Here is a 27,607-nt window from a genome sequence, read left to right on the forward strand (position 1 = left end):
ACTGAGGCTCAGAAATACTCTGACCAGTCTGTTTGTAAGGAAAACCCTGTCTAACAGCCTCCAAAGCACAAGCCCCTGACGGAGGACGACCGGAGACTGCTGGCAGGTTTCACTAATCTACGCTGTCCACACTTAACACGGGTAATTGAAAGCTGACCCTATGTTCCTTTCAAAAAATCTCCAAGGAATCTGGCTGTAGAGACCTCATGGATAACTCGTTTCAACAGCTGAGAAACAAAATGCTTCTGTGGAATAAACACGGCCTTTATTTCGCTGGGGTTGTTTTTCTCTCTTTCTGAAAAAAAGGAGAAAAAGCATCCACCACAGCCCTTAACAAGAACTCTCACAGAGTGGACAAGTCTTCAAATTGGGCTGTGCAGATTAACCAAGGAAATGGTGACAGCACTTGGGCACTCTGACCTAACATGTGAAAGAGACGATGTAACGAACAGCTGGGGATTTCTGCGGCACAACTGAAAGACACAGGAAGGCCAACTGTTGACCATCCTCACTGAGGGCAGCTGCCGGGCTCAGGTTTGCTTCTGCAAACCTCGTCCCTCGCCCTCGCCCAGCTGCCTGCCGCAGCGCCTGCAGCGGCCCGCGCCAACCCGCCCCCGCGTGCCTGCCAAGGCCGACGCGGCCCGGATGCGACGGTGCCCTCCCCACCAACCGCGCACGTGACGGGGGTGGGGGGGAGGCAGTTTTCTTACCCCTCCCCCTCCTCGAAACCCCGCCTTCTCCTAAGAGGCTGCGGCTTTCCATTGCGCCACTACCGGAGTGACCGCCGTGCCAGCCAGTCAGAACGCGACCCTTCCAGTAAGACCCGCCCCCTGTCGGTCCTGAGGTTCCTTCCCGCTCACACAGGAGTCACTTCCGAAGAGAGAGAACCGCCATGAAGAGAGAAGGGGGTGCCGCCCAACTCTGCTCCGACAGCCTCCCGGAGTCCCAGCAGCAAGACGGCAACCACGCACCCAACTTCTCCAGCCACAGCTCATGCCGCCGTCGCCAGCGGCGCCGACATGACAAGGCGCTGCATGCCCGCTAGGCCAGGTTTCCCCTCATCCCCAGCCCCGGGGTCGTCGCCCCCGCGCTGCCATCTGAGACCCGGTAGTACCGCCCCTGCTGCAGCGGGAAAGAGAACAAAGAGTCCTGGGGACAGGTACCGTGCAGAGGGCTGGAGAAGGGGCCGGGTCGCGGGGGCAAGGGTATGAGGGAGGACTGCGGACGCCCGCTCTTTCAGTTCCCGCCATCCTCCGCGAGCTTCGGGCCTCGGCGTTTTGCGGCCTGGCAAACCCCTGCCCCGCCTCCGCGCGGGGCCTTCTGGGACTTCGAGTTTTCTTTTCTGTAGTTGGGATGCAGGTCTCCGTTCAGTGACCGTAGCCAGGATGGCTACCGAGAGCCCGCCTTAGGTAGAACGTGATTTGTGTCCTTTACGATGGTGGACCCGGGGCCCTAACTGCTTAGTGCATATCTAGGTGGGTTATTCTGTACGTTGTCAGTTCTGATCGTAGTAGCTTAACAGTATAAATCTTTTCTAAATCGTGGGTGAGATTATGTACGATGGACAAGGGAAACCCTTCCACGAATTACATTATAGCCCAGTATACACGATCATTCATACTTAAAAGGAACGTGCCGATCGGGAATGTGATGTTTTTTCCTTCAGTAACTACGCTTCTCCAAGAGGCTAGGTACCTTGTGAAGATTTTGTGGGAGCTATGTAATGAGATGGGGAATTTTATCAAATGACATCCTCTGACAATAAAATATGTTTAAATTCTCTACGCACTTGGTACTGTCTTTTTTATTTTAAGTTTTAAAAAGCTTGTAACTTAAATTTAACAGTAATTTTGTCTTCTAATATTGTGCTACAGGTCTACAATCCCTTATCTCAATTATGAAAGCCGGAGTGCTATGAAAATCAAAAGTTGTCAGTAAGTTTGGCACCACATCTTACTTGGCAGCCAAACCTGACTAGAACTAATGGAAAGCTGTATATGGTCATTATCTCATTAAGTGTATTTATATGCCAGAGAAATATTGATGCGTTCGCTTTGGGGGTGCAGTGTCACACCCGGTGGGGACTTTACATAATGCATCTAAGTTACCCCCTTTCTAAAATCCAATAAATTAAAAATTCAAAAATACATTTGACCCCAAAAGTTTCAGATAAGGGCTTGTGAGCTGTTATAATTTTTTAAAGCTAGTTATAAATAACTAATGGGTATTTCTGTGCATATGAAATTAGGCAACTGTTCCTACTTGAAAGTTACATTCATGATTATTTTACAGATTTCTTGTACGTTTTACCCAAAACCATTTTTCTCTCTGGTGTATTAATCAAAAAGGAGCCTGGGATCTCATATTTTGGGAAGAGATAGAACGTTATTTAGTAATTAATGTAAAGGCGTTATTTAGTATAGTCTTGAACTAGCTGCCGCTTAATCCTTTCCTTGTCTCTTTCCTCCCCCAGTAACTGAGAACATCATCTCCTTTCCTCCTTTGCAGAACCTCTAGCATTTCTAGCTGTATTCTCCATTGGAGCCAATTTGGCTGGTATAATTTATTATATGCAAACAAATGCATAAATTCTTCCTTAGTCTGTCACTCCTATTCATTTCATAACCAGTTAGCCTTTCTACCAACATCTATCTCACAAACATGTGGACTCTCAGTAAACCATTATAGATGGATGTGGCTCCTTTAATGTGACCTGTAAAGTGTCCAAGGGACTTGGATTGTTCAAGTTTTCTCTGAGTATTCCCACCTCATAGTGGATAAATGTTTAGGGAAACTGGTCATATACTGCTTCTCTTTCAGTAAAATGAATACATTTTAGCAGGATTTTGGCAGGAAGTTAACTTTTTGCTCTACGTATGACGTTCCTTTTTGTGCCGCTGACAAATAACTCTAGAAATATAAATCGGAATACAAATTCCGGTAATGTGATTCACTTTGTTTTACTTTAAAGTGCAGAAATCCTTAAAACAATTCAGTTTTTGTAATTGTTAACTTTCTTCCTTTTCTCTGTTTCGTGTTTTCTCCAGGCAGTGTGTTATTTTTGTAAATACCTTAAGAATTCTTAGATAAAAAATAAGATTTGAAACACTGTTTAGTCCTGAAGACTCCTTCTAATTTTTGCTGTTACTTAGATTAACATCTTACTGTAGTACATAAAGAGGATAGTATAAGCTTGGTACTTAATCCTTTTTGCCTTTTGGCCAGCATGCCCTTCAACTCAGCTGCCTCCCCAGATGGGCCAAATCACCAATATTGCCATTCTACCATTTACTCTGGTTTTGAGTCTGTTTAGGTTTTAGTCTGTTTTTATAATCTCCATTATTCGTTTGGAAAACATCTATTGAGCATTATTTTGTACCAGACACCGGAGATACCAAGCAATAGGATCAGATCCCCTCAAAATCATTTATTCTACCATGTAGCAGTAAGCTTGTCAGTCCCAGGAAGGACACTACCAATTCCATACTGGATCCATACTCCAATCTTATTTTGGTACTATAGATTATATAAACCTCAGTTGTGCTTTCATAAATTTACTCCTACAGGAAATGCAAATTATATTTTCAGTTTATTATAATCGGCTTAGCAAAGCATTCCTGCCATTGTCAGAACTTGATTAAACCAGGTAGTGAAATCAAATCTATATCCTGTAAACCAACTAGTATTCTCCCCTTAATCTGAATTATTGAGGTTTTAATATTTACTTATGTGATACCATATTAGTTATGCTTTTATTTTCAGGAAGCAGTCAATTATAGATTTCTTCAAACCAGCTTCAAAACAAGGTATGTATGCTATTAATGCATTTTTTGCAGGATCTTTTGAGGAGGGAGATAGATTCAATTTTTAAATTTCTCTAAAAGCTCTTATTTGATTAAACCTAATGTTCAAATTGAAAATATGAAGATGCAGTGTTTTTTACAAAGATAAACCAGTTCTAAGCATCATGAAGAAACTTTTTGCTGTTATGCTTACATTTAAAATATTCCAGTCAATAATATTCATAATGCATACTATTTTGATCCTCTAATAACATTTTATAAACGGAGCCATAGTGAGCTTACAAGATGTAGCAAAAGGGAGCTTTATGAAAGTAAAGTTATTAAATAATAAGCCATGTCTTAATCCCCACCCCCCCATAAAATGTGTATCATCATCTAAATATTGATTTGAAAGTTTTTGTTATAGTTTAGTATTTTAAATATTAACTTAAATAAATATACAAAATGTAATAGATTGTGTTACTTTTAATAACATGCAATTTGTGTTTTAATTGGCCGTTTAGACAGACATATGTTGGATTCTCCACAAAAATCAGACATCAAATATGGAGGAAGTGGATTCTCCATCACTGGGACAGAACAGTTTGAAAGGAAACTATCCTCACCAAAAAAATCCAAACCCAAAAGGATGCCATCAGAAAAGAGCACTATTTTAGAGGCTTTCATGAAAGGTGTTAAAGAGCACCATAAAGATCGTGGTATACATGAGTCACGTCGACCTTGTGTGTCAATAGCCACCAAATATCCAAAGGCAGTTACAAAAGTCTATGTTCCTCCATATTGCTTGTCAAAGGAGATGAAGACACTGAAGAAAAAACATCGATCTCCAGAGAGAAGGAAGTCACTGTTCATTCATGAAAATAGCAGGGAGAAGAATGATAGAGATCGAGACAAGACCAGTGCAGATTCCAAAAAGCAGGCCACAGTGACAGAAGCTGACATCTTCAAGAACAGCTCTAGAAGTCTTAGCAGCAGGAGCAGCCTATCCAGGCACCACCCAGGAGAAAGTCCTTTGGGGGCTAAGTTCCAGTTGTCATTAGCTTCTTACTGCAGAGAAAGAGAACTAAAGAAGTTGAGGAGGGAGCAAATGGAGCAGAGAATCAACTCAGAAAATTCCTTCTCAAAAGCAAGCAATCTTTCCTTAAAATCCTCTAGTATAGAAAGAAAATGTAAACCAAGGCAGGAACAAAGTAAACAGAATGATGTCACACCTGGAAAGAGTAATCTTTCAAACCTGGTATGTGTAGTAATTACTGAATTAGCTTGGTTGCTGCTTTATTATTTTTAGAACACTAAATCTAAAAGCATTTCATATATTTAATATTTTTTAACATTACATTGGTAGCTTTTGTTCAGGAAATACTGATACACGGCTTGTTTAAAAGCTAATTACATTAGGTTTCCTCCCAACTGTCCGTAGGACTCAGTAAAGCGGTATTTCTTGCCTTTAATTTTTTCAGACTGGGAACAAAAAATCTTTCTTAATCAAGGAAGTAAGCATTCTTTTTTTAGGCAAGTATAGTCATTTTTAAGTGAGGCTGTGCTGAAAGGAAATATTTGAGGAATAGAAAATCTAAAATAGTAGGAAATGGTTTAGAACAGAGGTTCTCAAAATGTGGTCCCCGGACTAATATCAGCATCACCTGGTAATTTAGAAATGCAAATTCTCAGGCTTAACCCTAGACTCAACCAGAAATTGGAGCTAAGAGTCCAGCAGTCTACAGTTACCAAGCCTTCTGGGTGCTTCTGATGTACTTTAAAGTTTTGAGAATCACTGATTTAGATTATATAGAAGTCCTAAGGAATATAGATTCCTTAGAAGTCCTAAGTTGTCTTAGACAACTTAGATGATAACGCTTAGAAAGCTATCCAGATATATCTTAACTTCATCGCATTCCCTTGAAAATAGACCAACTTTCGATTAGCATAAAAGGTGACCCTCTCCCTTAGAAAGATAAATACCTCTGTTTCATAGAGCCTCTCTATGTACAGATGGAATAAAGGAAGATCAGATACCAAGAAAAGGCAGTGTTGGTAAGATGCTATGAGATTTTAAAACCAGATAGACCAAAAGTAAACCAAACTATGACACTTTAAGAGTGAATGGAGATTGTTGCCTTATATATTGCTTGAAAATGTATTTGTAAACTCCAGGGTTTGTTTGCAAGGAGTTTGGGGTCTTTACCAGGGAGATTTGCTAACAATCAGTGGAGGTTTGTAACATTTGCTCCATCCTGAGATTTCAGTGTTTGGTGGTGCATCAGCACTTGAAGTATTGAAGAGTAAGTTTAATTGGCATTATTTTTTTAATTGTTTAATTGGCAAATTAAATTTGCCAATCTGTTTAATTGGCAAATATTAGGCTTACTGTTTATCAAAATAATGGTATAGTGCTCTAATATTAATCTTGAATTAATATAAATCCCTAAATTTGTATTTTGAAAACTGGCTTTATTTTTTATGGCATTTTTACCTTTTTATGATATAAAGGCCCTTCGTTTTTGTAAAACTTGGAAGAGTTTAAAATATTTTACTATAAAAGTTTGAGTTTACCTCCAAATGAAGTGCTTGCTTTATTTGGTCTAGAAATCTGTGTTTAGATGTTAGGAAGAAAAGTTCATATTCTTTACTGGCCCCAGTTCCTAATTAATTTTTTCTCATTTTGCTAAAAGGAAAATGGACATTTCTCAAGGAAAAGAGCCTCTTCTGATTCATGGGAACCTGCTTCAGGTAGAATCAAAATTAATTTATTAATTTTTAAATAAAATTGTACGTCAGTGGCACTTTTTAAAAATAAATTTGTTTAAATGCACAGTTGGCTTCCTAGAGGTGAATTGAATGTCTCAGATTAGTTAAGAGTTTGGTAAAATTACATTGAAAAGGAATAGTCCTTGAATTTAGTTTGTGTAGCCCATGGTTTGTCTTGACTTTTTTGCCTCTTTTAAGAGTTCCTAGCAGCAACATGTTTCTCATTGTGGTATTCAGTGTTCTGCTGAATCTTGCCTACATCAAGCAGCATAATCTTACATTATTGGAATTATGGACTATCTGAGGTCTTGGTATTATAGATGCTTTGTATAAAGTTGAAACTGCTATCATGATCCAAAACAGTGTTATCCTAATATTTCAAATACTAAGATACCGGGGCGCCTGGGTGGCGCAGTCGGTTAAGCGTCCGACTTCAGCCAGGTCACGATCTCGCGGTCCGTGAGTTCGAGCCCCGCGTCAGGCTCTGGGCTGATGGCTCAGAGCCTGGAGCCTGTTTCCGATTCTGTGTCTCCCTCTCTCTCTGCCCCTCCCCCATTCATGCTCTGTCTCTCTCTGTCCCAAAAATAAATAAACGTTGAAAAAAAATAAAAATTAAAAAAAAAAAAAACAAATACTAAGATACCTTTTTAATATCAAATTTCAAGGACACCTGTATGATAACTGGTTTGTACTTCTAGTATCTGTTGGCTGAGCAAATAACATAATAACAAACAGCTAGTGTTAATTCAGTAATTCCTAAAGTATCTTTACCTTTTTTTAAACTAGAAAATAGAACAGTATAAAATTCAAACACTTGCAGAAATTTATAACAGAAAATGAAAGGCCCTTAGAAATAACAACCATTAATAGTCTAGTGTATCAGATTTTTTTCTGCCATGATTACAAACTTTGAAAAATGGATTTTACAGATTTCTACACTCAGTAAGATACAGTGGACATAATGATAATGGCCAAGGTTTATTGAGCACTTACTGTGCCATGCCCTCTTCTATGTGCTTTTAACTTGTTTGATCTTCACATCTTTTTAAGATACTTTTAGAAATGAAAAAACAGGTACAGAGAGACAGTTGTGATTCCTTGTTCTTCAGGTTTCATGTAAAACTCTTAGGTTTTTTGTTTTTTTTTAAGTATTTATTTTGAGAGAGAGCACAAGCAGGGGAGCAGCAGAGAGAGGGAGAGAGAGAATCCCAAGCAGGCTCCAGGCTGTCAGCGAAGAGCCCAATACAGGGCCTGATCTCACAACCATGAGATCATGACCTGAGCTGAAATCAAGAGTCAGGTGCTTAACTGATGGAGCCACCCAGGTGCCCCTCATGTAAAATTCTGTTTTTTATATATTCTCGAGGTACATTGCATTTTGACCAGGTGATCTCAGGTGTTAAAATCCGAAACCATAGTTTACCATCATAGAAGGAGCTTCTAGAATACAGGAATAAATTTGAAGTTTTATGTGGTTCTTAAAGTTTTTATTTAATTTTTTAAAAAATTTTTTATGTTTATTCATTTTTGAAAGACAGAGAGAGAGAGCACAAGCAGGTGTGGGGCGGAGAGAGAGGGGGGACACAGAGTCTGAAGCAGGCTCCAGGCTCTGAGCTGTCAGCGCAGAGCCCAACGCGGGGCTCGAACTCACGAACTGAGAGATCATGACCTGAGCCGAAGTCAGACGCTCAACCGACTGAGCCACCCAGGCGCCCCAATTTTTTATTTAATTTTTACATTACTGTTGATTTTAGTGATCAAATTTCATTGAATTTTGACATTATGAAGTACAAGAACAATAATTTCTTAGCAATGAGATTATTCCTGTACTCACGGTATTACACATTTGTAATAAATGATCACTTTGCACTGAGGTGAGCAGAAGAACAAAATATTTTTAGGTTTGCTCTGCCAACATAAGGGGCTGCTGGTGGTGGTGTTGCCACCAAGCTCTTCAGCTTTTTTTCTCTCTGATAATGACTAAGATAAAAATTTTCTTCAGTTCATGGTTGCAAATTTCATCAGTGTTGCCTGCAGTAGTTTCATTTATACAAACCCACATACTGAAGTTTTTGAACAGTGCTTTGAAAAAGATGTTTTCTGCATATTGTCACAGGCAGATTTAAGATGGTTGCCTTCACTTATATTTTTATTTCTAATATCTTTGCATGTTTCATAATCATTAATTATGGTTTTATACTTTTTAAAAATTTATGTTATTTTTTTAAGTTTATTTATTTATTTTTGAAAGAGGGAGGGAGAGAGAGAATCCCAAGCCGGCTCCGCACTGTCAGCATGGAATCCGGTGCAGGGCTCAAACTCATGAACTGAGCCACCCTGGTGCCCCTCATGGTATTGCTTTCTTAATAAATACACATTTATACTGCATTTGACCATCAACAGAATATAAAGGACATAAAGGGCTTTTTCACTCTAGATAACATGAAGAATGCTACTGCTATTATACTTCTCAGTTGTGAGGGTGATATATATAATCACACCTTTATTAATCACACACAAGTTAAAAGATGTCAGAAATGTTGCTAAAGACATTTAGCCCTGGGGTCTTGCAGAGTCCTGTCCTTGTGCTGCATTCTGAGGTCCAACTTATTCTAACATCCCTTGCTTATTCTATAATTTATTAATGACCTATCTTCTATTAATGAACATTTGGGTTTTTACCTTTTTTTGTATTTACAAACTCAATCCCTGTCTATTTTATGTATATATTAACAGATATTTGAAATGTGCTTAAACAGTCTACAGTTTGTGCAAGCAGTGCAAAAAGAATCATGCAGGTAACCCACTGCCCTAGAGAACTTGCAGAAGGGGAGCCTACCTATGGTACCAGTTCAACGTCCTCTAATTCTAGGTGTCAGAGCTCTTAATAAGCTGCTTTTTCCTAAACTTTGCCCAAAAATAGTTTCTCTCTCCTCCTGGTCAGGTCTTCAATTCTTGAGCAAAGCAGGAATTTCTCATTTCTAGCTGTATATAAATTGATTTTTCTAGGAGAATGGAACTGAATTCATACTGGCGGTTCTGTAGGTATCTTTTTTGTAACCTCAAACTTAAAATATTATCAGTGTAAATCCACCCCAAGTCTTCTTTTTCTTGGTTATGTGATTTCTAATCCTATACTCTAAGGGACTCCTGTTCTTTTTTATATGACAGTTAACCCAGTAAACTGAGTGGGCATAGGATGGTTTTTTCAGGTAATAGGAAATATCTGGAGAAAAATGGAGATAGTAGCATTTGTTTATTAATTGATTTTTCATGTTTATAAATTGAATTTTTCAGATTATATATTAAATTACCCAAATAATTGCTTTTAATTCTTGAATTATTTTATTTTCTTAAACCGTTGATGATTTGAGGACATCTACCCATATGCAGAGAGAAACTTGATTTGGGGAATACCGATTATGTAAATAGTAATATTTAATGAATAATGGGTTTTAATTAATGACACTTTATTTATTTATTTATTTATTTATTTATTTATTTATTTGGGGGTGGGGGCAACAGCAAAGGTTAGAGAGAATCCCAAGCAGGCTCCGCACTGTCAGTGCAGGGCCCGACACAGGGCTCAATCCTATGAACCTATACATCACACTTTTAAATACAATGAGAAATTTTTTAAACTTGGTTAACTCAAATAGATATGCTTTACTAAAGGTCTTCTGGATGAAACTCCTAAATCTAGGTGGCTTAAAACAACAGAAATTTATTTTCTCATGGTCCTAGAAGCTAGAAATCCAAAATTAAGATTATTAGCAGGGCCGTGCTCTAACCAGTCTAGGAGAGAATCCTTCCTTGCCTTTTCTAGCTTCTGGTGTTTGCCTACAATTCTTGGCATTCCTTGACTTTAGATGCAGCACTCCTATCACATGGCATCTTTTCCCTGTGTGTTTTCACATCATCTTCCCTCTTCAAGTGTGTCTCCATGTCCAAATTGTGCCTTTTGAAGGAACCCAAAGAGAAAGGTACTTGGGTTCAACTAAAACACCTCCCTGCTCCGCCCAGAGAAGCACGTCTTTGTGAGAACCAATGGAAAGGAGCTTGAGGTGCTGCAATCCATTCCCTATGAATTCATGGCATGATAATGTAAAAAAAAAAAAAGATTGCAAATTTCCCCTTTATCTAAGGACACCAGTTATGACTGCATTAGGACCCACCCAAATGACGTCATTTTAACTTGATTACCCCTGTAAAGATCCTGTTTCGAGTTAAAGTCAGACTCTGAGATTCTGGGAGTCATTTTCCAGAATTCATCCACAACTCATAACTCAGCTGAAGACTAGAAGGATGCACAGGAAAAATTAAACACTGGCAAGAGAAACTTGGGTGGATTTTTTTTAATTGAGAAATTAAAATTTGTCTGCTTTCAACTAGTGATTGTATACATGTTTTAAGGTACTATAAATTTAGATGTAGAAGTATTTCATTTCTGGAAGCAGATAGTCCTTGGTCTAAGAAAGAATATCTGAACTTTGAGGGAAAGTGCCTTTCCAATCCTTTCCATGATACAGATAAGCAATTCTTGTGTTTGGGGAGCAGCACCTTAAATTTTGTTTGGGTGATAAACTTTTAATAGCTTTGGAATGAAAATGAGCATTGTCATTAGCTTTAAATTTCTTAAGACACCAGTATTTATTATTAATAAAATAAATGGTAGTATGAACTCTTTTTCCTTATCCTACATGTGTTAAATGATCTCAGCCTAAACTTTTAGAATTTAAGCTTTTTGTTGGAGTGTTCTAAACACTCACTGAATAAACTTTACTAAGATAGGAAAATATACTTTTCACTAATCTGGCAAAAATTAAATTTTAGCAGGGTCTAAGCAGAATAAATTCCCTGACAAAAGAAAAAGGAACTCTGTGGACTCAGATCTGAAAAGCACAAGAGAATGTATAATGCCAAAAGTAAAAGAGTCCTTCCTTGAGAAGCGTCCTGACGGATCACATCAGAGAGAGAAATTTATAAAACATATTGCACTGAAGACACCTGGGGATGTGTTGCGCTTGGAAGATATATCCAAGGAACCCAGTGAAGAAGTTGATCGCTCCTCTGGAGGCTTGGCACCTTCAAATTCTGGCCACCATTCTTCCAGGAATAGTGACCAAATCCGTGTGGCAAGTACCAAAGAGACTAAGATGCAGAAACCCCACTTATCTTTACCTCAGGAAAAGTCTGCCGATAAAAAAGCTAGCAGCCTTCAGAAAAATAAACCTGCTAGTTCTGTGGCATCAAAGGAGACAAAACTTCTACCTTTACTTTCCCATGTTCCAAGTGCTGGTTCCTCTCGGGTACCATTAAATGCTAAAAATTGCACTCTTCCAGTTCCTAAAAAAGAAAAAGAGCGTTCCTCATCTAAAGAATGTTCTGGGCATTCTACAGAGTCCTCCAAACACAAGGAACACAAAGCAAAGACTGATAAAGCTGATTCTAATGTATCTTCAGGGAAAATTTCTGGGGGATCTTTGCATTCAGAATATGGCACTCCTACAAAGTCTCCCCCAGCTGCTTTGGAAGTTGTGCCATGTATCCCAAGCCCTACAGCACCTTCAGATAAAGCCCCTTCAGATAAAGAGAGTTCAGGAAATTCCAATGCAGGTAGCAGTGCACTGAAAAGAAAACTAAGGGGTGATTTTGATAGTGATGAAGAAAGTTTAGGTTACAACCTAGACAGTGATGAGGAAGAGGAAACATTAAAATCACTGGAAGAAATAATGGCTTTGAACTTCAATCAGACTCCCACAACTACAGGAAAGCCTCCTGCTCTTTCCAAGGGGCTTAGATCTCAGTCATCAGACTATACAGTAAGTAGTTCTGTGACATTTATCTTTACTTGAAGAGGGAAAGATTGATTAGTAGAGGGATAAATGGTTAGACCTTATTTTAAAATTTAGTATTTGTTATTCATAATTGGACTGAAACTGGTATAGTTGTTGTTTGGTTGTAATGGGTTTCCCGTATCTTTAGTTTTATTACTGTAAATCAGTGGTCTCCAAACTTTTTAGATCATACACACTTCTATTAGTAAAAAAAAATTTTTAAGCATGTACTCCAATATATATGTATACGTATAGATTATATACATGTACCACTATACTACTGTGTACTTGCTAAAATATATACAAAAACTGAATTTAAAAGGAAGAAGAGAAAAGTATTTTCCTTTAGAAGTTATGTAGAAGTTACTATAGACTAAGTTCTACTGGAGTTTCTATAGAAGTTCCATATAAATAGAAGTTCTATTATTTTCTTCCTGCACCCCAATGGATCACCTTGCACACCCCCTGCTTTGGAGACCACTGCTGTAAATGAAGGTAGAGTGTAGAAATGTTGTTAATTGTGGTGTGCAATTTTATTTATAAAGTGCTTCATTCTATCTTGGGGATAAGCTGCATTAAATTCTAGTATGTCTGTAAAATTTGGTGGGGAAGGTGTTAATGTTCCATGGTAACACCTAAAAATTGGTAGCTTGATTCCACTAAAATAGAATTTAAAAATAAAGACAGGGTAGCCATGGAGCCCTTGGGTGTTTGCAGTCAGTTCCTAAGGCTGGCAGGGTTTTGTAAGTAGTGCCTTTCCTAATAAATGGTAAAATCAAATTGCCTGCAGTACAAAATAATAGATTTAAAGCATGATGGTGAAAATTCTCTAAGAAAGGTATCCTCCTGGCCTAGGTTATTAAAAGCGAAAATATTCTTTAGTACTCTGAATAACTTAAAACATCCCAGTTCTTCTAAGATATGTTATGAAGTATCCTTAAATTTTCTTCTGTTTTAGGAACATGTTCATAGTGGAACATACACAAATACTTTAGAACGTCTAGTGAAAGAGATGGAAGACACTCAAAGGTTAGTTAGCATCGTGACTACCTTGCTAAATTTAACGTTCTCCTTATTTGCGTGGCTGGCTTTCAGTTTACCTTAAAAAATCATGAGAAATTCGCATTTTGTGCTAGTACTGTTACCGCAGTTTTGCAGTCAATTGTGTTAGAAATAAAGTATTCTTGTTCACAGGCTGAGTGAAAAGCTCAGGTTTTTATGGTTTACTGCATTCAGTAATAATACAAATTCCTTTCCACTTACCACAACTAGAATCTAATTAGTAGCTGAAATTCTTGATCAAAAGTATGGGGAGAATTTTTTGTGCATTTTTTTTTATTGTGATAAAATATAGATAACTTCAGTTACCATTCTAATCATTTTGAGATGAGCAGTTCAGTGGCATTAAGTACATTCACATTGTTGTGCAACCATCACCACCATCCACCTCCAGAACTTTTTTTTTCATCTTCCCTAATGGAAGTTCCATACCCATTAAATAATAACTCCCCATCTTCCTCTTCTCCCAGCCCTTGGCAACTACCATTCTGCTTTCTGTCTGTATGAAACTAACTACTCTGGGTACCTCGTATAAATGAGATCATACAGTATTTGTCCATTTATACTGGCTTATTTCGCTTCGCATAGAGTCTTCAGGGTTTATCTGTGTTGTAGCATGTATCAATTTCCTTCCTTTTTAAGGTTGAATAATATTCTGTTGTATGTATATACCACATTTTATTTATCCATTCATCCTTTGATGGACACTTGAATTGCTTCTATTTTTTGGCTGTTGGACGTGTTGCTGCTGTGAACATGATGTAGAAATATCTCTTCAAGTCCCTACTCAATTCTTTTGTGTATATACCCAAAAGTAGAATTGCTGGATCATACAGTGATTCTATACATAATTTTTTGATGAATTGCCATACTGTTTTCCACAGTGGCTGCACCATTTTACATTCCCACCAGCAGTGCCCAAGGGTTCCAGTTTTTCTACATCCTCACCAAGACTTGATATTTTTTGTTTTTTTGGTAATAGCCATCTGAATGAGGATGAAGTGGTTCCTCATTATAGTTTTGATTTTCACTTTCCTAATAACTACTGATGTTGAGAATCTTTTCATGTCCTTATCAGCCATTTGTATAGCTTCTTTGGAGAAATGTTTATTCCGATCCTTTGCTCATTTTTTAATTGAGTGCTTTGGGGGTTTTTTTGTTTGCCTAGGTAGAACTTTTTAAAATATTCATATGTTCACCTAGTCCAAATTTTGAAACCAGCATGGCCAGACATGGTATTTCCACATCAAGTTGCTCTTAAGGAAGAAGTGTAGAATTGTGTGTCTCTCTCTTTCTCTCTCTCTCTGTCACTGTACCTCTCTCCCTCTCTCACACACACACATACACACACAGAAACCAAAAAGTTGAGGATCATAATGGCCCTAATAAAATTCGCATCACTAGTTGCAAACTGATTTTGCTAATGAGGGGAAAAATATATTCCTTATTTAAGGAATATCCTCAAAACTACCCCAGAGAACTTCGCTAAAAGCTCAGCTGACTTGAAGTGGGTATAGATGTGTCCCAAACTTGATAAACAAGTTAGCTAACGATAGGAATTACAATTAGTAGGTCAGAAGTGTTCCCTTTTCTACATTTAGTTAGAGAAATTATCTCTATTATAAAATTCTTTTAAACATTTTCATGAATTCATGTGATTTGTGATGTCAGATCTGAAGTGGTTTATTTAAATTGAACGTCGTACAGACCAGAGGCAAAGATGCTAGTTTGATGTGATGATTGATTCTTTCCTGTATTGATAGAGCATTATATTTACTGCTCATTTACTATTGTCTTATACTCATCTACTGTGGGAAGGGAGCTGGGAGTAAGGACCTTGATTAAAATAACTTATTCCTGGCAGCAGTATAAGCAAGGACTGCAGAGCTAGATTCTCTGGCTTTGAATCCCAGCTCCTTGCATTGTGAGCTTGAGCAAATTAGCTTCCCTAAAGTCTGTTTCCTCATGTATAAAATGGGTAATAATAAACTACTACATGGGGTTGTTGTGAGGGTGAAAAGAATTAATACGTAAAGTCCTTAGTACATGCCTGTCACGTAGTAAGTGCTCAGTGTTAGCTATTGTGATGCTAGTGAAGATGACAATGATGCTGCTGGAAAGCCTGATTAACATGGTCAAGTTGTGTTTTATCTTTTGGTGCTGCTTTTAGGCATAAACTAAAGATTATTATTAGGGTAAACCATTTACTGTAACATTCTTTCAATTCTCAGGCTAGATGAACTGCAGAAGCAACTACAGGAAGACATAAGGCAGGGCCGAGGTATTAAGTCCCCCATCAGAATTGGAGATCAAGACAGTACAGATGATGAGGATGGCCTCTTAGAAGAGCACAGGTATAGCATTTTTCATAATGTATACTCTATTTAAAGCTTACATTTTTTTAATTTTGTGTGAAATAAATGGACCTTTGATGGGTTATTTACTTAGTAATCTGTGATGGTTTTCTAATCCATCCATGATGAGTTTGAAGGATAGATGTTAAGGCCAAGTTGCATTTTTGTCTTTTCTCCTGGTTATGGTTTCTTTTCACACAGACCCATTTACTGGTTTTGGACTAACTACTAGCGAAAAGTGGGAGGAATAAAACACATGTTCTCATGCTAGTCTTCTTATCTGGAATTAACATTGTTCCTAAGAAAAGTTTTCTTTGTACCCAACCTTTAAATACAAAACCATAGACAGTGTAACTGTCTGGTATTCAATAATTTTTTTTTATTCCAGGGAATTTCTAAAGAAATTTTCAGTTACAATTGATGCTATTCCTGATCATCACCCAGGTGAAGAAATATTTAATTTCCTCAATTCCGGAAAAATTTTCAATCAGTATACCTTGGATTTAAGAGACTCTGGCTTTATAGGACAGAGCGCTGTAGAAAAGCTTATTCTTAAGTAAGTAGAAAAATAGAAAAACATTTTACTTTTTCCCATATAAAAATTTTCCTTAAAGGAGTTCTAACTGGCATAATCTCCTAAAAGATTAATTTCTGTGATAACCTATCCAGTTTCCTAATCCTCATTACTATTGTTTTTTGTGTTTTATTATGGAATCAGTGTAAGATGGTCTCTTGGCATATTACATGCCTAACTAATAAAGATTAGTTGGGATTAAGATTAGCATATAATAACAGCAGCTGTCAAAATAGCAGGGGCTTTAAACAAGAAGCATATTCCTTTCTTATGTGAAAGAAGTTCAGAGGTGGGAAGTCCAGGACTGGTGTTCCACCATATAATCTTTCTTTGCCACCATCCTTAGCACCTGGTTGCCTCAAGTGCTACTGGTCTTCCAGTCTTTACATTCAAATTCCCAGAAATCCCACACATTTCTACTTATGGCTAGTTAGGTAGAACTTAGTCAACATGGCCACGCCTAATTAATAAGGAAGACTGGGAAATTATTTTTGTTTCAGGCAGCAAGTGTACCTAGATAAAAATCAGTGTTCAGTTGCCAGGAGGAAAGGCAAGAATAGGTATTGGGATGGGCAGCTACCAGTCTGTACCACAAGGCCCAAACTGGTCTAATTTCTCTCAGTGCGTGAAATCTCAGATCCAGAGAGATCACATTAATTCCGGTGGTGAGGTTTTGGAAGTACAAACCCAAGCTGGCAAAAGCAGATGATGCGCTAAGCTTGATAGATACTTTCTCAACACTGCCAGCTAGTGTAGATTTGTCCACCACATAAATCTGGAGGTAGGCCAACAGACTGGATCAGCTTTAGGCTATCACTTGAATTTCCTTTATGAGTAACCCATCCATATTGGGGTAGAGTCCACCTCCATGGACTGAGGATGGTGTGCTTGCTCGTTTCCCTATAATGTCAGATGTGATGGTGGTAGAAGTTTCTTACCGTGAAAGTAACAGTCATTAATTTCATTTTGTTTTTTCAGATCAGGAAAAACAGATCAAATTTTTTTGACAACACAAGGCTTCCTTACCTCTGCCTATCACTATGTCCAGTGTCCTATACCTGTGTTAAAGTGGCTGTTTCGGGTAAGAGAACGTTTGGGGAGTATTGTTGTCTCCTGTTGCATTTCCTAGTCAAAAGCAAGCAAAATACCACATTTGCACATTACTAGAGAAAAAATTAGCTTATCAAACCCATTATTTCAGTGGGTTAAAATGAGGCAAAAAGAGTCAGTGTAGGTAGATTATAAAGGAAATGCTAATGCCAGTAGTGTGCAGAATAGTCCGTAATGTTAGTTGTGCCTAAGACATTTCATCACACTGGTAAGTCATTATTATAGTTAGGCTTTTTTTTTCTTTTTTAATGTTTATTTTTGAGACAGAGAAAGACAGCGCAAGTGGGGGAGGCGCAGGGAGAGAGGGAGACATAGAATTCGAAGCAGGCTTCAGGCTCTGAGCTATGAGCACAGAGCCTGACATGGGGCTCAAACCCACGAACCAGGAGATTGTGACGTGAGCTAAAAAGTCAGACGCTTAACCGACTGAGCCACCTGGCCACCCCTAGTACACTTAGTTTTAGAAGAGTTCTAATTCTTACATTATCTGTTTTGGGGGTGGGAGCTTTGTGGGGTTTTTAAAAATCTTTTTTTGTCCCATTTTTATGGAGATTAGTGCATAGATATTTTTAGGATTTTACTTGTTTTCTAATATTTCCCCATTTGTATATAAATATCTCCAACCAAATGTTTCTCTTCCCCATTCATGTTTAATTCTTAAGTCTACTTAAGTAATTATATAAATTTGGGGCGCCTGGGTGGCTCAGTTGGTTGAGTATCTGACTTTAGCTCAGGTCATGATCTCACAGTTCGGAGTTCGAGCCCTGCATCAGGCTCTGTGCTGACAGCTTGGAGCCTGGAGTCTGCTTCAGATTCTGTGTCTCCCTCTCTGCCCCTCCCCTACTCATGCTCTGTCTCTCTCTCTCTCTGTCAAAAGTAAGTAAACATTAAAAAAAATAATAATTATCTAAATTTTGGGGTGCCTGGCTGGCTCAGTCAGTAAGCGTTTGACTCTTGGTTTCAGCTCAGGTCATAATCTCACAGTTTCATGGGTTCGAGCCCTGCATAGGGCTCTGCACTGATAGTGCGGAGCCTGCTTGGCATTCTCTCTCTCCTTCTCTCTTTGCCCCTCCCCCACTCACACTGTCTCTGTCTCTCTCAGAATGAATAAATAAACTTAAAAATTTTTTTTTAATTTTATAAAAAGTAATTATCTAAAATTTTATATTATCTGCATGGTAACTTTGTAACAAAAAAATATGATTATTGTGTGTGAAGTGAGAAGTGAGAGAAACATAAGGAGTTTATTCTGGGATTTAAGATAACATCTCAAAGAATGATGAGAACCTAGATACTCCAGTGTAGCCTTTTTTTCATTTTTTTCATATAGCTGGCATTTTTGAGTCCCAGGTGCTGGAGAGAACAGCAATGAGAAAACGTACATTTCTGATCCCCTGAGAGCCACATTCTAGTACTATAGAGGAGACAGACAGTAAATGTGTATGTGGTATGCATATTTAGAGATCTATTATGTCACGTGGTAAGTGCTATGAAGAAGTAGTAGGCTAGAGTAGATACAGAGAAGTATCAAGATGGGAAAGTTTGCTTTTTTAAATGTATGTGTAAGATAGTTGATAATGAGTGCCTTACTGATAAGGTGACATCTGAATAAAGATCTGAGAAGAAGGTGCTGGAATGAGTCACGCCACTGTGTGGGAAAAGGGCATTCTAGGCAGAGAGAATAAGTGGTGTGGACCATGAGGCAGGAGTGTTACTTCCCACGGTGAGGAGCTTCCTACTTGGACCCCGGTAAAAAAAAAATTTTTTTAAACAGTCCTAATTAAATCAAAATTTGCCTCCCCGTGGTTTTTATATAGTGGTACTAATTATCTTTTCAAGAGCTCTCCAGAATACGTTTCATCTAACAGTCCTTCGTTCATTTTAAAATAGCTATCATGACCCTCATCTCTCCCCAACACTAAACTTTCTCTAGTCACCAAATTTCTAGTCTCTTTACTGATCATCTTTCTGAATGACCTTCAGCTCCTAAAATGTGTCCCCCATAAATGCACATATGCTCCAGATAAGGTCTTTTTTTTTGTTTGTTTTTTTAATGTTTATTTTTGAAAGAGAGATAGAGTGCGGGTGGGGGAGGGACAGAGAGAGAGAGAAGACCCAGAATCTGAAGTAGGCTCCAGGCTCTGAGCTGTCAGTACAGAGCCCAATGTGGGGCTCGATCTCACGAACTGTGAGATCATGACCTGAGCTGAAGTCAGACACTTTGCTCCCAGATAAGGTCTTAACAGCAGTCTCCAGTGAGACTCTTTCCCATCTACCCACTGACATATTTTTGTTTTATGCTATATTTATACTTTACGTATATTTTATATTATATATACGTAAATATGTATAAATATATATGTTTTTATATATTTTTTATTTTATTTTATACTATTTTATACTATAGTTAAAAATTTCATTTGCAGTCATGCCAGAGCTTTGTTATTCTCTAATTATGTAACGTATCTTTTCTTAAACTTACAAGTAAAATTTTGCATTTATCTGTGTTTATTTTTATCTTGTTGATGTGGGTCCTCATATCCTTTTTTTAAATGTTTATGAGAGAGAGAGAAAGAGAGAGACCATGAATGGGAGAGGGGCAGAGAGAGAGGATCACAAGCAGGCTCTGCACTACCAGCGCAGATCCCAATGTGGTGCTCGAACTCATGACCCATGAGATCACAACCTGAGCTGAAATCAAGAGTCCAATGTTCAACTGACAGAGCCACCCCGGTGCCCTCCTCATTATAGCCTCTAAAACCCTGATGATAACGTTAAAGCATATCTTCTTGTAAGCAGTTTTTATACTCTTCGTATTTATTATTTGAAAACTATAACAATCATTAATTACTTTTTCTATGTAAAACACTGTCTCATCTCTCTTTTTCAATTCCAAGTCCATTTTTCATGATGGATGGAGCATACCAACTTAAAACTATTTTTTCTTTTTTAGAAAGTGTGTCAGAATTTATTTTAATGCTATGGTTCTAGCATTTTTTTTAATCTTTTTGCCCAAAGAATACGAAAACACTAACTCAAAAGGATATATACATTCTTACGTTTATTGCAGCATTATTTATAATAGCTGAATTACAGAAGCAGCCCAAGCATCCATCAATAGATGAGTGGATGAAGATGTACATGCAGCACACACATACACACACAATGGAATGTTATTCAGCCATAAAAAAGAATGAAATCTATGGTACTAACAGTTTGTAAATTTAATTGTTAAAGGGTAATTAAAATGTTCGCATTTTCCTGATTTTATCCTAAGTGTGTAAAACTAGAAAGACACTTTACTACTTTTTAAAAGCTTTTCCAAAGGGATTCACACTTAATTTTGAAAAGTTCAAGTAAAATTAAGATTTTTTTTTAAAGGCTTGTTATTATTTAAAAGGCATTAGCCTCCCCAGTTTCCAGGGACTGCTACATTTTAGTGTTTTCTATATTGTTCTCTGTGTGTACATAGATTGCTGTATGATAGTATCAACAGAATGTGTTCCGCCTTACGGTTTTTTTATTGCAGATAACAAATTATTTTCACATCAGTATAGGTATGTTGTCATCCTTTTCAAGGGCTTTATAGTATTCTGTTGTAGTGTTATGCTGATTTATTTAACCCAGTCTCAATTGATAGACATTAGATTGTTATATACACCTCTTTACACATTTAATTATCTCCTAGTATTGTGTTGCCCACCTTAGAATTCATTACCCCCCGAAAAAGATTGTTATCTAAAACTTGTCCTGTTTCCAAACATGCCTTTGAGGGGTGCTGCCCACTGGTGGCAAAACGTAACACAAACATGATAACCGACTTTTTGACTCAGGTTGATTTTGAAAATGGCAGAAATACACAAATGACACAAATACTAACATACAGTAACACAGATATGCCTGATTGAAACCAGAGTTTGAGTTATTCTCCCTTATGTGTTAGATTTAAATTTACTGTAATCATAATCTATGGCTACAAAACAAAAGGGAAAGAGGAATGTTTTCCCCTACAAAACCACTTTAAAATTCCTTTCAGGGGTACGTGGGTGGTTCAGTTGGTTAAGCATCCAACTCTTGATTTTGGCTCAGGTCATCATCTCTGGTTCGGGAGCTCGAGTCTCCGATCAGGCTCTGCCCTGACAGCATGGAGCCTGCTTGGGATTCTCTCTCCCTCTCTCCCTCTGCTCCTCCCCTTCTTGCATGTTCTCACACTCGCTCTCTCTCTCTCTTAAAATAAATAAACATTAAAAAGATAAAATCACTTTCAATATGTCACATGATTCTTTAAAAATTTTTGAAACTTGAGATTTTGTTCCCAAAAAATGGTCTTGTAAAGTTAAATTATATGCCTCTGCATATAAATTCTGTATGTAAAAAGGCTAACTAGATCAAAGTATAAAGACAATAACCTTGCTTAAATATTACCAAATTCCTTTTTAAATTTTACCAAATTATACTTACACTAAGCATACTACCTCTTTACTAGTACCCTATGAATACTGGGTATTATCAATATTCTTGATCTTTAACAATCTCAAAGTCAAGCTTCTCTTGACACGCTAATGATAGCTTGTCATTTCTCTTTGCATTTCTTTGATTACTAATGATATTGAACATCTTTTAAAAAGTATATTGGTATATTAATTTACATGTATCTTTTCAAATACTTTTGCTAGTTTATGATCTGATTAGATCAACTATCAATCAGCCTTTTCCTTGATGATTAAACCATCAGCATGTTTGAATTGAAGGGGCCCTGATTTTCGAATCAGACCTGGATTTAAATTCCAGCTCCTCATGTATTACTTTGGGTAAAGTATTTTAATTTCTCTGAGCCTGTCTGCTTATATGTAATGATGTATGACCACTTCATAAAACTATTGTAAAGTATTCAAATGAAATGCACATAAAATACCACATTAAAGGAAATGCACATAAAATACTTTTATGTATGCATGGCAAATAGTAAATGCTCGTTTTCTTCTTTCTTAATACTTTTATCTACTTTGGCAGATGATGTCGGTTCATACAGACTGTATTGTGTCTGTGCAGATCTTAAGCACATTGATGGAAATAACAATTAGAAATGGTGAGTATATAAATTTACTGATTAGCATTGTGAATTATTGGTTGCTATGTACACAGTCTTTCATATCGCTAAACATGTAGATTATTCAGAAATATAGAATAAAAAAATTTTTTTGATCTAAAATCTTTAATAATGAAATGCAACTCCAATCAAAAATGAGTATCTGCATTTTTCTAGTTGCACTGAGAAAAAGGGTATAAGATCTTGAGGTGACAACCCTTACCTAATACTTACCTACCAACTCATGGGTTACTGCCCTGGGTAAGTGGAAATAGCAAGTTTGTTTATTTATTTAGCCATTTACTTTAACTGGCTTATTGGCAAACAAGTATTGTGCTGATTACGCACTGAGGAGACTGAAAATATCCGCTACAGAAATGTGACAATTGCTTTCTCACCTTTGAGATCCCTTATAATGCAATAAGCGTTATGATTTATGTGTTTCATTTGTTTTGAGGATTGGGATTATATGGGCACTGAAGATGATAAAATCTTTCTGTATTAGCAGTAGTTGATATTTTACCATTGTTATTTTCAGATTTTTCAAAATGTGTTACTTCCTCCTGAGTTACACCCATTTATTCATCATCACTCTCAGATACTTTCATAAATGTCATTTCCTTCACATTTACTTAAACACCTATAATTCCTATATGGTCATTCTAAATAACTATATTGCTTACATATCATTACCAGATGTCATTTCTGTAAAATCATGGTAATAATCCATGTTTCACATGCTGACTGTGCATCTGTGAACCTGGAATTTGGGATAAAATATTTTTTTCTATTAACTAGATACCTTCAGTGATTCACCAGTTTGGCCCTGGATCCCATCATTATCTGATATAGCAGCTGTGTTTTTCAATATGGGAATTGATTTTAGGTCTTTGTTTCCTCTGGAGAATCTTCAACCAGACTTTAATGAAGACAATCTAGTGTAAGTTTTCTTTTCATAATTAACTTCAAAAACATTCTTTTAAACAATTTGTAATACAATAACAGTTAATATTCATTTGATAGGTTCAGTACCCATCCTTGACTTTTTTAAATCTCTCAAAGTTGAAATGGATCTTAAGTTAGACACATTTTTAATCTAAAAGTCATCATCATGGGGGTACCTTGGGTGGCTCAATCGATTAAGCATCTGAGTCTTGATCTCAGGTCAGGTCTTGATCTCAGGGTTGTCATTTCAAGCCCTGCACTGGGCTGCATGCTAGGCTTGGAACCTACTTAAAAAAAAGGCGGGGGGGGGGGCATCATCATGTTTAACAAGGAAGAAATAGAAACATTTAAAATCTTTAATTTTTTTTTTTTTTAAATAACACTGCCCATTGTTATTTGACATTATTCTGTTGGAGGTACTGAGTAAAGCAACTAGGTAAGAGAAAAAATAAGAGATACAAAAACTGCAAATGAGTTGAAGGTTTCATTATTTGCAGAAGTATGTTAATGTATGCAAAGAAGCCTAACACTCAGCTAAAAAGCCATAACAAATTAAAAAAAAAAAAGAGAAATTGGTATGGGGCTCCTGGCTGACCCAGTCAGTGGAGCATGTGACTCTTGATCTCAGGGTTGTGAGTTCAAACCCCACATTAGGCATGGAGCCTACTTTAAAAAAGAGAGAAATTGTTATGGATGCCAGGGTGCAAAGTTAATAAAGAGAAATTAGTAACCTTCAGATAGATGAACTGTACCTAGTTTAAAAGATAAACTGGCTGGCTTAGTCAGTAGAGCATGTGATTTTGATCTCAGGGTCGTGAGTTTGAGCCCCACATTGAGGGTAGAGATTACATTTAAATATGTTTTAATAAAATCTTTTAAAAAAAGATAAACCAGACTTCATTTACAATAATAAGAAAAATATATGAAGTACCTAGGAATAAACTTAAATAGAAGAGAGTGTGTGTGTGTGTGTAAAAACATTACTAAGAGACAAAATAAAAGACCTAAATAAATGAAAGAGCATACCATGCTTTCAGATAGGAAAACTCAAAGCATTGTAATATAAATATGTGAGAGCACCTAAAGTTGAGCCATAAACTTAATGAAATTCGAATAAGAAATGCCAGTCAGATATTTTGTAGGGAGGGGGAGAGTTGAGACTATACAAGTGATTCTAAAGTCATATGGAAAAAAATAATATGCTGAAAATCTTTGAGAAAGAAGAGTTAGGAGGCAAGATCGGCCTTAGCAGATATAAGTATGGGACAAGTACAAGGTTCAAAGCTGTCAGTGGAATGAAATAAGTCCAAAATAGAACCAAGTACATATAGACACTATGTAAATGCTAAAGGTGGTATTTCCACAAATGAGGAAAGAGTAGGCTTATTGAGTATCTGGTATTATCCAGTATTTGGAAAAATGAGTAGCCATCTAGAAAAAATTTTTGCATCCATACCTCAAACTAATAGAGCAAAGATTTAAATGTATGCAATGAAACCATAAAAGTAATAGAAGAAACAAGATTTTTATAACCCTAGAAAAGATGGTTTTATGTATGAACTAACACTCAAAAGGCATAAAAAGGAAAATTAACTTATTTGACCACATTAAAAACAGGTTACCATGACAGTGATCACTATACACAAAGTCAAAAGAAAAACTTCAAAAAGGAGTGGGAAAGAGATACATATTCAGATGAATTTTCCATGTTCGTGTATGTATGAATGAAATAACTCTGGTTACAGACAAAGGTTTAGTTTCAAATTAAGAAAAACAGAAAATAGATGTAGAAAAATGGACAAAGGAATAAAGTGATCACAGGAATAAAAATGGTTCTTAAGCATGATAATATACTCATCTTAACTTCTAAGAGAAAGGTAAATTCTTGTTACTTGGTATATCTAAAGCCAAACTCTTATCTCTCCAGTTCCCTTTCTACTCCATACATGTTCCTTTATTGCTCCGATGCAATCTGTATCTGAAAATATATTGGATAGCACATTTTCAGATAAGACTATATTCCAGCACTTAATTTTTTTTTAATTTTTTTTTTTGACATTTATGTATTTTTGAGAGACAGACAGAGATAGTGAATGAGCAGGGGAGGGGCAGACAGAAAGGGAGACACAGAATCCGAAGCAGGCTTCAGGCTCTGAGCTGTTAGCATAGAGCCCGATGCAGGACTCGAACCCACAAACCGTGAGATCATGACCTGAGCCGAAGTCAGATGCTTAACCAACTGAGCCACCTGGGTGCCCCTCCATCAGTTTAAATAGGGAAAATAATGCTTTCCCAGCCTATCTAAACAACCCAACCATTTCCCCCAGATATTACTAAGATAGTCAAACTACCTATATTTAAAAAGTTAAAATACCAATTATTTTATTAATTAACATTTAAGGAATTCAATCATGTGTGGTAATTTTGTATGTTGTATGCAACAGATTTGAATTTTTCTTCACTGTTGCAAGCAGGTACTATAGTGGAAATAGTGAAATAAAGATATGAATGCATTAAGACATAACACATGCAAATGATACTTAGTAAAGTAGTTTATTTATTGGTTACTTATCAGTTGAAAAGTTGACCTCAGTGAGGTTTGGTGACTCCAGCAGGGAGGTGGTGGCTGTAGTCACTGTTGCTGTATAGTGATAGGCATTGATGAGGACAGGAAAGCAGGAGGGAGCTGGTGAAGGAATGAGCAAAATGTGATGAAATGCCTGTGTAGGCAACACAAGTACAAGACTGAATCCTGTTGAGATATGACTGCAGCTCTTCCCACTAAGACTCACATGCAACCTAACCATTTTTGCTGGTAGGCATGAAATGTTTGAAGGTGCTTAAATATTCAGATAGGGAGACTAAGATACTAAAAGATAGATAGTAGAACAGTTCTTTTCTTTCTTTTTTTCCTTTTTAATTTTTTTTTATGTAATACTATGTATTGCCACATTATTATTTTTTAATTAATTTATTTTGATGGGGGTGGGAGGGAGAAGCCCAAGAAGGCTCTGTGCTGACAGTGCCCCAGTGCAGGGCTCAAACTCACGAACTGCGAGATGGTGACCTGAGCCAATATCAAGAGTCAGATGCTTAACCGACTGAGCCATCCAGGCTCCCTGAACAGTTCTTTTCTTGACCGTTATTCTGTTAGATGTACAGACTTAAAATATGAGTCATAACTCTTTCTTTTCTACATTCCATCAGCTCTCACATCCCTGTGTTCTTCCTCTGCTCATCTCACAGCTGTTCCTTCTTTTTTTGTTCCCAGGGTCAGTCTGATTCAGATCCTCTTTTCATGCCTACTCTGGTAATAAAAAAATAAAATAAAATAAATAAATAAAAATCTCCTTTTCCCCAGGGGCTTTCTACCCCCAAGATATTCTTTTCAATGTTGGAGGATTCCTTTTATGAAAGTATAGCCTTAAACTTCTATCTCCCCTATTCTCAAACCTTTACATCTTGTATTTAAGACTACAGTTTGATTCTGACCTATTTTCTATTTTGCTCTCCCTTTTGTTCTAACCAAATTGATTTGTTCACTGTTCCTTCATATTAGTCATTGTGGCATTGGCTTTTCCTCATGCTGGTGTCTCACCTCCATCATCAGTGTCTGCTCACCAAAATATTACCTGTGTCACTTATTGAAGCACTGTTGGAAAGAGCAAGACAGTGTGGAGACAGATTAAATAAATCATGATACGTTTATAATCAACACAAGTACTAATAGTTATATATTGCTTACTGTGTGCCAGGTGCAGTTCTGAGGGCATAACATATAATACTTCATTTCATAGTCACTACAGCTATTAGATAGTATTTTCACTCCCATTTTACAGGCAAGTCAGGCACAGAGAGGTTAAGTAATTTTCCTGAGGTTAACTAGCTAAGAAGGCACACAGGACTACCAAGCAGAGACTTTAAGAGATAAGAAAGCTTTTCACTTATAGTTATGGAAGTATCTGTAAGATATGTTAGGTGAAAGTGCACAACAGAGTATATAGTATATGCTACCATTTATATTAAAGGGGGCCATATATTCATATTTATTTGTGTATACATAAAATGCCCGTGGAAGGAAGGGTTAA

General features: G+C 37.1%; 1 protein-coding gene across 2 annotated transcripts in view; it reads left to right on the top strand.

Moving 5' to 3' along the window:
• Positions 1-851: 851 nt before the first annotated feature.
• The window catches only part of SLF2 (SMC5-SMC6 complex localization factor 2), a 45,108-nt gene continuing 18,352 nt past the window's right edge, over positions 852-27,607 (top strand). The window contains exons 1-11 of one of the 2 annotated variants that reach the window (XM_015063024.3): positions 852-1,159; positions 3,763-3,806; positions 4,307-5,040; positions 6,476-6,533; positions 11,385-12,373; positions 13,347-13,417; positions 15,679-15,801; positions 16,190-16,357; positions 17,354-17,456; positions 22,499-22,574; positions 23,373-23,514. In XM_015063024.3, coding sequence (XP_014918510.1) covers positions 1,020-1,159; positions 3,763-3,806; positions 4,307-5,040; positions 6,476-6,533; positions 11,385-12,373; positions 13,347-13,417; positions 15,679-15,801; positions 16,190-16,357; positions 17,354-17,456; positions 22,499-22,574; positions 23,373-23,514 — 2,648 coding nt within the window. In that variant the 5' untranslated portion in view covers positions 852-1,019. The remainder of the gene's footprint in view (positions 1,160-3,762; positions 3,807-4,306; positions 5,041-6,475; positions 6,534-11,384; positions 12,374-13,346; positions 13,418-15,678; positions 15,802-16,189; positions 16,358-17,353; positions 17,457-22,498; positions 22,575-23,372; positions 23,515-27,607) is intronic. The other variant, XM_015063025.3, reaches the window with a different exon arrangement.

This window comes from Acinonyx jubatus, chromosome D2 (assembly GCF_027475565.1).
Source record: "Acinonyx jubatus isolate Ajub_Pintada_27869175 chromosome D2, VMU_Ajub_asm_v1.0, whole genome shotgun sequence".
Lineage (NCBI taxonomy): Eukaryota > Metazoa > Chordata > Mammalia > Carnivora > Felidae > Acinonyx > Acinonyx jubatus.